This window comes from Vanellus vanellus (genome assembly GCF_965231255.1).
Source record: "Vanellus vanellus genome assembly, chromosome: 3".
Lineage (NCBI taxonomy): Eukaryota > Metazoa > Chordata > Aves > Charadriiformes > Charadriidae > Vanellus > Vanellus vanellus.
In genome coordinates, this window is record NC_138907.1 from 104,779,245 (window position 1) to 104,792,924 (window position 13,680).

General features: G+C 34.8%; 1 protein-coding gene across 1 annotated transcript in view; it reads left to right on the forward strand.

Moving 5' to 3' along the window:
- The window catches only part of CSMD1 (CUB and Sushi multiple domains 1), a gene marked incomplete at both ends in the record, with an annotated part of 1,228,645 nt that overhangs the window by 928,634 nt on the left and 286,331 nt on the right, over positions 1–13,680 (forward strand). Inside the window, one exon of the mRNA XM_082481062.1 lies at positions 6,357–6,544. Within this exon, the coding sequence (XP_082337188.1) occupies positions 6,357–6,544 (188 nt within the window). The remainder of the gene's footprint in view (positions 1–6,356; positions 6,545–13,680) is intronic.

Here is a 13,680-nt window from a genome sequence, read left to right on the forward strand (position 1 = left end):
ACCAAACATGAAATTTAACAAAAGCAAGTGCAGGATTACCTAACTGGTATGGGGGCAATCCTGGTTATAAGTATAAATTGGGGGACAAGAGGCTGGAGACCAGGCCCATAGAAAGAGATCTTTGGTTTGGGTTGATGGGAAGTTGAATATGAGTCAACAGTGTGCCCTGCCAGCCAAAAGGGCTAACCAGGTCCTGGGGTGCAGCAAGCACAGCATAGCTAGCTGGTCAAGGGATGTGATTGTATCACTCTACAGTGCACCGGTGCAGCCCCACCTCAAGTACTCTGTGCAGTTTTGGGCGCCTCAGTATAAGGACATCAAACTATTTGAGTGTGTCCAGAGGAGGCTGAGGAAGATGGTGAAAGGTCTCAAGGGCAAAACTTAGGAGGAGCGGCTGAGGTCATGTGGTTTGTTCAGACTGGAGGAGAGAAAGCTGAGGGGTGGCCTCATCACAGTCTACAACTTCCTCAAGTGGGGGACATTATGAAAGGCTCTTCACTGAGAGGGTGGTTGATCACTGGAACAGGCTCCCTGGGCAAGTGGTCACAGTACCAAGCCTGTCAGAGTTCAAGGCATGTCTGGACAAGGCTCTTAGTCATATGGTTTAGTTTTAGGTAGTCCTGTGAGGAGCAGGGAGTTGGACTTGGTGAACCTTATGGGTCCCTTCCAACTTCAGATACTCTATGATTCTATGATTCTACTTCCATGTGTGTTAGCATACTATATGCTAACACAGTGGATATCAGGAATTTGGATTTTTTGGATACTGCAGGTTTCACCATGAGTACCGATACAGAGATCAAAACAAGAAAAAATTAATTGTCCGGACATCAGAATATTGTTAAAGGCAGAGTCTTAAACTTCGTTTTATACTATCATCTAACTGAAATTATTATCCCAATTGATTTGCAAAAATGTTATCTCAGTGTGGACCTAAATTAGAACTACTGGAAAGCACTGGAATTATGTCCCTGTGTAGCGTGCAAGCTTCTTCTGGAATAATACTCTATTTGTCAAGTGGAATAATCTTCAGCCTAGTCTACCTCTTATGTGGAGTCAGGAGGTAGTGAAGTTCATTTAGGCAGAAGGAATGTGAACTGCAACATGTTAAATACTTTTGTAATTATTGCGACCACAATTAATGCTTTTGTCTAACCATACAGGTATCTAACAAAATTGTGATTTTTTTTGGTTCCAAAGAAAGAAAGTGCTTAAAAAAGAAAACAAATTTTTAAAAATCTTCACCCTTCAAGCATCTTTGCAAAATAACTAAAAAATATCCATTCATTTAGGTATTTGATCTAGATACTAATATCACACTAGATACTCCATTTGTCAAAAAGATGCAAAGGACGGTATGAAAAACAGTGCCTGGAGCTAGGCTGCAGTGGCTTCTATTGTACTAGCCTTCCTGTATTTTGCTGTTACCCATGGGGAGACAATAATCTGTGTCTAGTTTCACCTTTGCATAAAGTCAACAATGATGAGCAAAATTTTTCACTGTCATTCAGTCTTCTAAGAGCCAAAAAGAAAAGGGATGAAAATTAATGGAGAGAAGGGCAGAAGGATGTAAAAGGGACTGTTACTGGGTCAAATCAAAGATCCGTCTTGCTTGATATTGTGTTCCTCACAGCGACAAAAGTGCAGAATCCTAGGGAAGAGTGTTAGGACCTGATAAATGTATCTGATATTTCCTTTAAGTACCTCTCCAGTTTGCAACTCGGGATTTTCCTGAACTGAAAGGTGTTTGTTTTTTTTTTTAATATGTTTAGTGAATTAATGCATATATCATTCCCACTGATTTATTTGTTTCTCTCTTGTACCCGTGCAAACTTAACATTCACAACATTCTTTGTTTTGGGGAACTCATCGGAATATCTCTGTCAAACTGAAGTGCCATTGATAGGGGTGATGGCATATACAGGCAAGGTGAACAGCAAGTCACCAGTGCTAGACAGCATTCACCCAGCAGTCCTGAATGAATACAAAGATGAGATGGCTGAACAATCAAAAGTTGTGTGTAACTAACTGTTCTTTTAAAACTGTCTAGATATCTGTGCACTTCAGGATCCAGATCTTTTAAGTCTTTCATGGACATATAAGGAACTGCATGCTGGATGCCCACTGTGAAAACTGTAACAAAGTGTAGCGCTAGTGAAAGCATGGATAAATACGATATACTGAGATGTACTGAGGAAATGACGATATGGTTTTTGTAAAAGAAATCTTATCTCGGAAACCAAGAATTTTTTGATGGTCTTAGAAAGCATAGAAATATCTTTGATATAGTTTACCTGGGTTTTCAAAATGCAAAGCTTATATTTGTTTGCCAGCTTTTTTTTTTTTTTTTTTTTAAAATTGATCATCAGAAGCCTGAGGTTCAGGAATATCTTCCCAAATGTAGTGAAAGCAAACAACCATATTATTGTAAGATGGAACATTTTAATTTTACAAATAGAAATGTGTTGCCTGAAGTTGCAGATGTTGGGATGACTGACTATGACTTATACAGTATACCACTATATTCCTGAGGAAATTAGTGGGAAACTCAGGCTTCTCTGACATATGGTCCAGTTTAAGAACTAAATTTATTGAATTTTAGACAGATGCACACACATATTCCATTAGCAGAATTCTAGAGCTTTGTATACAAATTGAACTACAATGAAATTAAACAAGAACTTGGAATGTACCCTGATCAAAACTGAGAATTCTGATCACATATAATTTTTAAAGTACAGCAGACAGTTAATTGATCTACTCCAGGTATATATCAGCATTATTAAAAGAAAGATCCTGTCTCCTTTCCCTAAATTTTGCAATTAAAGAAGAGATTAGCATTCAGCACGCTGGTTTTGGTAGCCAGAGAAGAAATCTTTCATTGCTTCCTTTGGAGGTTTATGCTTTTCTGGCAGGTTTGGAAAGTTGGATAGCTTTACTACACTGCATTATAAATTTCATTTAAATTGTTATACTTTGGGAAGTTAATGATAGTATAATAATCTCCCTTTTATAATAAAGTTATTTTCTTTTGTTAACATGAGGGCTTTGCTGCCCAGATTAAAAATCAAATGGAAAACATTTTTATTACTTATAAGAAACTAACTCTGCTGTCTTATATAACATTAGCAAATTACAAATCAGTAAGCAAAATCTCTATCAAATAAATAAAAAAGATCAATTAATTAATTTTGTCAATTAATTAACAAGTACAATATTTTGTCAAGTATCTTGTTTGGTTTGGGGAAAATAGAACCCTTTTATACCTTACTATATCACTTACCATCACAGATACAGCTGCCAGAATGAAACTTTGCATGAATGTGATATTCATAATGTAATTTATCTCACTCTTGAGCTAATGAAGCTTTCATGTTACTAGGCAAATGTGCCTTACCAGAGTACTTAGAAATTTTCCAGAAATAGCAGCAAATGACTGAGTGCCCCTATGAACATTTTACGTTGGAACATTTTCATTTCAGATCATGACTAATGCCTGGAAGGGTAACAAAAAAGTAAAATCTAATTGATTCAAGCCATAAGAAAAGGGGCTAGAAGGATAACTGCTGACTGGAAGACTTTTGGTATTTGAATATTGATGAAAACTCATTGGATAGTATATAAAACAAACCTCCTTATTCGAAACCTACCAAGCTATATATGAAGACTAGTATAACATAGCATTTTTGAAGTATTTTTTAAATTCTCTGTAAACATTTGGAGAACATCTTACCTTTTACTAACATAAGTATGGTAATAAACATTAAAATAAAATAAAATAAACAAAACATAACTCTTAATTAAGTACTTTTAGTAAGGATGCAGAACTTCCAATCATAAATTATCTTGATTTATAATTTCAGTGACAGTGCAAAGATTGCAAAAAAAATTCCAATCACTCCCCAACAGACATGTGAACTAGAAATAAATATCTAAGTTTGAGATGAGCAAGAACCTACTGGGAATAAAGATCATTGCAATGATTAGCAATTCCCGTAGGTGTTACTTTAAGTTTTCTGTCTCCAGCAAGGGTTTGCAACCCGCTGTTGTCATACCGTTCTGCTAAGAAAACTGCAATTGCTGGCAGAGAGCACTTTATTCCTAATTAGTTTCCCTCACAAACATAACTGTCAAAATAATTGAACTATTGAATTATTGATCTCGAGTCCATTCATTATGAGTACAAATAAAGTATTTAAACCAGCCTAGTGGTATCTGTCTGTTTTCCTCATTTTGCTGCAGGGTAAATCAATTTATAATCTCTGAAATTATGGGAAGGTACTGAAAAAACTGTCAATTACTTTAGTGATGCCCTCTGTGACTGTCTGTTTTGGTAAATTAAATAGAACCAGAGAACCTTCCCAGACACAAGAACTCATGTGTTTGTGCAGTTAAATTGTTGAAATAGTCTCTAACATATTTCATGAGCTTGCCAACTAGATAATTATCAAGCATGTCCAGGAGATAGTGTGGGCAAGCAACCGTTCATAATAGGAAATTTGAATAATATCTCCCTGTTTGAGAGGCTAAAGGATATATTTAATAGTATGGATATAGGCCATTCCATGCTAGCTGTCTTCACTGCCAGAAACTGGTCCTGAAAATGCTTAATGCATTAGGAAGCCTGCAAGCCCTGTATTCCACTGTCGGAGTGGATAAATAGCAGTGAAAGCAATCATCTGGATTTTAGCCAACATATTCAAATAGAGTGGGTGGCTTGGTTGAAAGCACCATAAATCTAGAGAGTTTTCTGTGTGAAGAAGGAATTATACGAAGAGCCTAACACAGTTTCCAAGCAGTCATTAGCTCTGGTAGTTAAAAAAATACTTTCCAATTTCTGAAAGTACTTTTGTTTTCAGGGAATCATGACAGAAGACCCATAGAGACTACTAAATACTTGCTAAATCCAAATTTGTTGTTACTGATACTGATGTGTCTGTGAAGATGCTTTTATATGACCAATGCTAATTGGTCTGTAAAATATAATAGCTTGGCTGGGGAACTTGTTCATTCTGTCATTACCTAACAAAGTATAAAGTTTATTTACACTTTGAAGAATGTCCCATATATTTCCCCTTTCCTACATGTTTAATTATTTGCAGTTTTCTTTAATTACAAGAACACATTTTCTTATCTCGAGACCCACTAAACACGTGCCCCATATTGGCAGGACAGCTTAAGGGCATTCACTTTGAAAAAAATGATGTATTGCATAGGGACACAGTTTATTGCTCTCAGAAGTTGAACTATTAAGCCCTATGGGAAAAGAAGAGAAAATCTCAGAACATATGCATTTCTGAAAGATTAAAATCTTGTGAAAATAAGAATATTGGGCTTGCAGGCAAATATATTTAGACCAGCATAGATATCCGTGTAATAGCACAAACTTTGCTGACAGGAAAATTGATGCGTGCCTGGTTTAGATGCTGCAGTTTGCAAGAGTATCTGATATAACCACAAAGTGACTCGAAAAGCATCTGATGTGAAAAATGTCAGTCAAAGTTTCATCTACAGAAAGAGCAGATTTCAGCTGTTTGATTTAAGAACAACTAGAAGTGGATGACTGCACACATAGACATCCATTATGAAGCAAAGAAATGTGATGTGGTTTAGTGATTGACACAAACATTGACTCTGCTGTTGATTTTGAAGTTGTTTTCTTGTAAATCAACTGTGTCATTAGTCTCCTTCTCCTTTTCCATTCTTGTCTATATTACCGGTATCTTTGACACATTAAGATAAACTAAGGCATTCTGCTTATTATAAGTGTTAAAAATTTCAAAATGAGGGCTTGGTCTAAGTTTGTTATTTTTGTACTGCTTTACTTCTTAAGACAAAAATAATTATTTAAAAGTAAAGTAGCCAACTATGTTCACAAAAATTCTTTTGATAAAAAATTAAACAGTTGAATATGTAAAGCAACTTTTGCCAAATAGCAAATAATGAAATTATTGAGATGAAACAATGAAATATTATTGAAGATGTTCCTAGGATGTTCAACTACTTTTTAGCCTGGGGACAAGAAATTTCTTGGATCTTCATAATGCAGTTTCTTTGTGACAATTTGCATTTTTGTACCCAGATTCCCCACTAAATGTCTTTCTGAAGTCCAGTCATAGGGTTGATCTGAAGTATATTACATCCTTTATGAATTTTATATGATACCAGACACAGCAAAGCAAGGAAAAGGATGCGTAAAACCTTTCTTAGTTGTTATCCTCAGTAATGCACTAATAAATCTCTGGATATGCAAATTTTTATACATATGATATTCTTGATCATGGGTTGCATTTCAAGCAGTTAAGAAAATAACACCATTCCTCTACCTAACAGCTGACTTGCATATTCCTTTTCAGATTTCAGACTGAAGTTAATTATGATACTTTGGAAGTCAGAGATGGACCAGCTAACTCATCACCATTAATTGGAGAATACCATGGAACACAAGCACCCCAGTTCCTTATCAGTACTGGAAATTACATGTATCTCCTATTCACTACAGACAACAGTCGTTCCAGTGTTGGTTTCCTAATTCACTATGAGAGTAAGTCTGATATTTCTCTGATAGATTTTTATTTTATTTTGAAAATAACATTCAATTTGAAAATGAGCAAATGAATGTGAACAAATAAACTTCAGCAATTATTTGTATAAGAACAAATTATGTTTACTCTGTTTTGTATTGGCAAATAACTCTGAAACTATTAATTCATTTGGGAAATTATTTCTTCATAAGTTTTTGTATGTTATTCAGAATATTTATGGACATAGGTGTTTAACCAAATGGAGAATAATTTTAGAAACTTCCCCTTGTGGGTAAAGATATATTGTCCTTTTTGGTTTGTTCCCCCCTCCCCCTTCTCTCTTGCTTTCTTTTTCTCTCTCTCTTTTTCTCTTTCTCTGGGTTTAATACACTTTTGCAGTAATGAGCAGAATTGGGCCTTATCCATGATGATTCCAAAATGCAAATAAATGCATATTTTGTGAACTATAGAATCATTATAATAACATTTGCTTTTAAATTAGATATATAAAAGGACATGTATTAAAGTGCTTGAAGTCAGACTGATCTTTATAAAATACTATAGCCATTCACTTAAGTACTGAATAAAGAGAGCTTACGTGTTTAGTGTGGTTGAGCTAAACACATGACACTGTTTTTATCAATTGTTTTTATCTGGAAACTAACCTGATTGCAGTAATTCTGCTGTCGTATTGAATCTGGAATGAGTACCTAAATTTTTGTTTCATAGCTACATCAGAACTTGGAAATTCTGCATAGCTTCTTTTAGCTTTGGCTCAGACATGGTGGCAATGGCTGAACAGACAATAGTATGCATGGCTGTAAAGACAAGGCACAGTGGGTAGATTTCTGCATGAGTTACGTGCAGATGCTGATTTTCCCTGATTGTATTGTATCTAAATGTTGCTGTTAGATTTTGTAATAGAGTCCTTAAGTATTTATAATTTTTTGTTTTATTTTAAGCTCCCTGTCAGGTAGATGTCTTTTGGTCTGTTAAAAATGAAAACAATTAGTAATAAAATATCTGTGCTACACATTCTTAAAGAGGAAGGTCTAATTATTAAATTATTTGGAACAGTACTCATGTATTCACTTTTTATCTTTGTTGAAAGATTTAATATATCACACACACACAACACTAATTTTTCAGTGCTATTTCTTTAAGTAGGCTGATAAAATGTCAGAATTGTGTTTGATTAGTGCACTTTAAACCTTGAAATTGGATTAGATGTAAAGATGACAAAATGCTAGTAAATATTGTTCATCTTCTTTCACATATAGTTTCCATGCATAGAATATATAAAGGCTTTTTCAAAAGGCTTTTCTATACAAGAATTATTTTATATTAATTAAAATAATTTAACTAATAATATAAATTAACTAATTTTCCAATTTTAAAAGTCATAACACAAGCTAAAAAAATTGTTTTACAGGCTCTTTCTCAGCAGATTGACTCCCTGAATAAAGCACCTTTCTCTTTCTGTAGAAGTAACATTTAAAAGGGTGGCTGGCATTATTTTTGCTTAGAAATGAATAAGAAAATGAAATGAAATTAAAAAAAAGTCAATTATTTGAAGTTCTCATTGTAAGGAGTGAGATTGTTTATTTTTTTGTGAATTATTTTCTATTAAATAGTTATCTGAAAACTGAATTTCAGTAGTCATTAACAAAAAGCTTAACATTCTTTCTTAGCTACAGACAGTGAATGCTCTTTAATGCTTTTAATGTCGTTGTGAATGAAATTCAGCTGGCAGGCTAAACATTTAAATTTAAACGTTGACATAGAAGTGTCTAGAGCCTGAATCTTACATTTTGGGCAATAGAGATCTGGTCAATGCAATCAATAGAGTCCATGGAGCAATTCAGTAAACTGAAGTAGAATCCGGAGGCTATATTCGCTTCCATATGCAAGAAGAGTTAGAGTTTTTTTAGGTACTATGCCACCTAGTTGCCAAGTACTGCACTAGAGATTTGGCTCTTGCACAAACCCTTTGCTCTATCTACCAGTTCCATGGAGACGTGTGTACGAGAACTGTATATTAGGACAACAAATTTTATCATCTCCTTGTAAATTTGATGAATAGATTGTTCCCTAGTTTGCCCTGACTGGGATGATCAGATCTCTTTTGACTGTGAACGGAGCTTAAAGACCAAACAAGCCTATAGACACACCAGTGGAAACATCTTAAACTGAAATTGAGTCTAACCCTGAATGTCCACTTTGTAGAAAAAAAAAAATGCAATGTAAACAGAGAATTTTTACCTGTCACTAACTGGAATGTGTGTGTCCATATTCACAGCATAAGTTGGACAGAGAAAGCTTGCTAAACACTTCATACCTATGTCAGTGCATTTGCTCCACAAGGCTCATTAAGTCAGTCACAGTGTCACTGTTTATATTGGTTTCTTCTCACACAAGGCTTCTCACAGAACAAAACTAGTCTCCATGTTGCATTGTGTTGTACGTGTTCACGTAATGCAACTGGAATTTGTCACAGAGTCTCTCTTCTTTGCTAGTCAGCATTGGGTATTCCGGAAGCATTTCTGTAGCAGGTATGAGACGTAACATCCTTCCTTGGTCCTTATCTCTGTATTGGGAAATGTGCACATGCCAGAGAGAAGGTAGTTACGATAACTGGTACTATGGAAGTACTAAGCAGATTAAGTCAGTGTTTTCAAAGAACAAAACCAGATGGAAAGACTCTATGGAGATGCTGAGTAGACTGTCAGGAACAGGGGAGACCAAAATTTTGATTGCCTTTGAGTCTTAACTATAGGAATTGCTAATATTAGAGATATCACAACAGAACTTTCATTTGTTTCACATTTCTTCCACTTGTAGAAGAAAAGGCATTCAATTGTAAGTTTTAAGAAAAGTTTCTGAATATTTTCTTTGGAAATTCAAATAATTATCTTATTCGGAAATGTCCTAAATATCTTCCAATTCTAGTCATAACTTTGAAGATAAATTAAATCACTGAACTGTGAAGCAGAGGGATCTTAATCTTACTGAAAATAAAAAACTCAGTATAAGCTATACCAAGTTGGTACGGAGATGGCAGAAAATTTCTATTAAGCTAAAATATGCCTGTAATACAGCTGTAATAACAATGTGACCCTTTAAAGGTACTTCAGATGCGAAAGCAATTTGTAAATTCCCTGCCTTAAATGTCTGCAATTTAGCTTTTTGATGACACTTCCAACATAGCTGATGCAAGATCATGTAGGTCAATTCTTATGCATCTAAGCAAAAAAATTAATAAAGCGCCCATAATATTCTTTAAGTAAAACTACTGAAAAAATAGCCAATGTTCTCAGAATATTTCATCTCTCTTCTTTTGACCACCTTGCTTCATGTTTCAGATCTCCTTGATCTCTCAACTTCCCTAGGTATGTGTTTTTGGGGTTTTTTTTTTTCAGCTTCTCATTCTGTGAGATAAATTGTGCAATCTTAGTCTTTTTCTTAAAAAGATAGAAATAAATAGCCTTATCCACAGATTCCATTAATATAAAGCCATCTTTTATTAAGGTATGTTTGAAATTCATCTTTCCTTAAACAAGAAATCATGACAATTTTCAAAGAAAATTGAGCTATTATTTCTTAAATCCAAATAATTTACTTAAAAGCCTGTGTTTATTTATAGATTAACATTCCCTTCTATACTAAAATTTATCTGAAAAATGGAACAGAGATCATAGTTACGCATCGAGACAGTAATCATTCCATATTACTATTTGCCGTATGTATTTGATAAACATTACAATTCTCTTCCATAGTCAGGGAAAATTGTTTAAAGTCAAGGATCACCCATCTTTGTAAAAACTTTCCTTTTAGGTCATTTGTACAATCTAGTAGAAGTAATGCTGTGATTTTCCTTAAATGAAAAGTTATAGATAATAAAAGAGATAGAGGTAATACTTTATTCATAGTGTATAAAATTAAGTATTTGTTTATATTTCGTTTTGGAAAAGAACTTTTAGATCCACAAATATGCAATGTTCATGGACTTAACAAAGTGTCAAGATCATTCAGACAGCCCATGATCAGTTTTAGCAAGGATAACATAGAAACAAAATATTTCCTTACACTTTTTCATTCCAAGAAAAAATAATCCTTATGAATAGTCTGGATGTGAAATAAAGATTCATAGATTTTTCACTGGCAGGACACACTCACTGGAAAAAAGCTTTTGGAATGTTGGGGAAGTACTTTTCATTTCAGCTGTTGATTTTACTCTGACTAGTAAGAAGAGCGAATAGAAAGCCTGAATAAGAAAGATGATTTTTGTGAAAGTGCCCATGAAATAGCAGACTTTATGATCCTTAAGAAATGAAAGAATACAGCAACACAATTGTGATCGAGTTAGTGGTTTTCAGAAAACTTCACCAAACTTGAGATATTGGTAGGTGAATGTTCTTAGGAATGGATCCTGAAAGTCATTTACAAAAGAGATTATATTAAGGCCCAATAGCAAACTATTTTTTAGAGAGAAAGAAAAAATACTACCAATTTCTGTAGATATTTAAAAATCCCTTTTAATGATGTGTAAACCAAAAGTTGATCATGCAAATGTTGGCTATAGTCAAACATTGCTATAGATGGCCATCAAAGAATAGCACAGATCTCTTAGGATAAAATCAGAAAATCCAAAGTACCTATTTGTTACAGAAGCAAAAGACAGAAAGACAGTAGCAAAAAATATCTATAAATATATTCAAAATAAGAGAAAAAAATTAAAATCACTGCTTAATAAAAATTTGAGCAAACATCAGATGTCATAGGGAATACTAAACATTCTGTTTCTGTTTTGCAACATTTACAGAAAAGCTTAATTTTGACCATGTACTTAACACAATGAAGTGAACATTTACAGGGGAAGAATACAGCATATGGGAAGAGGATACTACACAATATTGAGATAATTAGATATATTTTATTCATCAGGGACTGCTGAAATTCCCTGTTATATACTTAAAGGCAAAGCAGATGCAGTCTCCACTCCATTCAAAATTATGGAAATTCAAAACTTAGGGAAGTTTCAAACAATTGCAGAAGGGCACACACCTTTCAAAGAAAGGAGAGGGACAAAAAAAACCAAACCAAAACAAAAAGAGTAGGGCCAGAAGGATCAAGGACATTGGTTTTATCTTCACTCTAAAGATACTAGTTTCAAGCCGATAAACAAGGTGATAAGGAACAAATGATTTGTATTTGATAAGAACAGACTATGTCAAACCAATCTAATTTCTTTCTTGGCAGGTTATCTGTTTTTGTAGATTTGGGAATGGAAAAGGAAGGAAACAGCTCTGTGTTGACATTTATAAGGCTTTTAGAAGTTTTCCAGAGAAAATACAGAAATTTGGTCTAGGTGAAATTATTACGGATGTGACAGGTACTTCAGCGAGCACTGTAAAAAGTTGCCCAGAAAGGCTGTGGAACAGAGATACTAAAAATGCATCCAGATGTGCTTCTGTGCAACTGGCTCTATGTGACCCTGCTTGGGCAGGGGGGTTGGGCCAAATGACCTCCAGACATTCCTTCCAACCTCAACTGTTATGTGACTCTGTGATGCTGTGAACAACTTTGAGAACTTTTATGCAAAGAGCAGCCAGCAATTAGTAGTTAATTGTTTAAATCAAATTTGTAAGGATCCTACTGTGATCTGGCCTAGATCCAAAACTATCTAATATTTTTATTAACAATTTTCATGATAATATAAGAAGTATGCTTGCAAATGCTGAGGATGATTCCAACCTACAATTATAGGAAGTACTATGGTGGAGAGGGTTAGAATCCAAAACAAGCCAGATGAGCTCAAGAGATGGTCTGAAATTAAAAAAAAAAAAAAATAAATCAAATTCTGTAAAGAAACGTGCTAAGCATAAATGGGGAAGGAGAAATGACATGCACAGATACAGTATAAAATACAGTACAAAAGGATATGGTGTTTACACAGAAAAAAAATAGTTTAGAGAAAAATGTAGTAGTAATGCAAAGAAGTAGAATCTCCGGGCTGTTGTAGTCAATCATTGAAAAGAAAAAGAAAAGAATTACAGAAAAGACAATTTTTGTTTACAGGACTATTTAATCTATGACTTGGAAAATAATTATTTCACTAAATTTGATGACAAGGGAGAATATTGTGTACAGTTTGGAACCCAGTTTAAAATAAGTAGGAGGTTGTTAATGTGGAAAACATGACACATATGGAGCCATTGAAAGGTCTGTACTTGTTTAATCTAGAAAAGGGATGACTTGAGAGGCAGGAGGGAAGGCATGATAAGAGTCTCATGTGCCTAGTAGCTAAGAACTGCAGCTAGCCCTGGAATTCAGTCTAGAACTTTGCTAAAATGCCTGTGCTCCCTGTCAGCAATGAGCAGGACAGAGGTGACATGCTAGTTCTGCCATTCTAAATGACTTCCATAGTTTGTTAACAAAAATAATATGAACCCAAGTTCTCTCCTAAATTTGACTACATTATGCTCTGTCACTTGGAAATACCCTCTAGATATTCTTTAGAGAGATTTTTTTTTCAACTTTATATGGAGGAGGAATTAAAAAAGCTCATGTAATAATAGCACGACCCCCTCTTCCCTTTCACCCTCTACCCTCCCTTCCACTACCTTCACTCTCCCACCTCTCTCTTCCCATTTTCGAGCACCTTTGCTTCCCCACCCCCTTTATAACATCATTAATATGTTTCTTTAGCACGAATTTTTAAAATCTGCTGACTGTATCACAGGTTTTAGTGATGTAATAGTGTTTTATTTTAGTGTCAGTATTGTGATAGCAAACAATTCCAATGCAGTCACTCAACACTACACTCTTAAGAACTGCTGGAAGAACACTAAATGTACATGCAGGCTTGCGGTTCTTTGAGGCCAATTCACCCTTGTAAAATTACAGGGAAGCATTTGTGGCCACTTGAGCCACAAATGGCCATGAATGCTTCCGGTAGTGGCCACAAGTGGCCACAAATGCATATCTGATGCAGTAAGTAAGAAACTCTCAAGTCTTGGCTCCAGTCTTTGCAGTCATTGATACAGTTTAAGCACAATCCCTTGTATGATTTTGACCCTCGCCATCTAGCAACTTCCCATACAGTACATGAGGATAGTTCTAGAAATAACTTCAGCCAGAGACTGTTCTCAAAAAG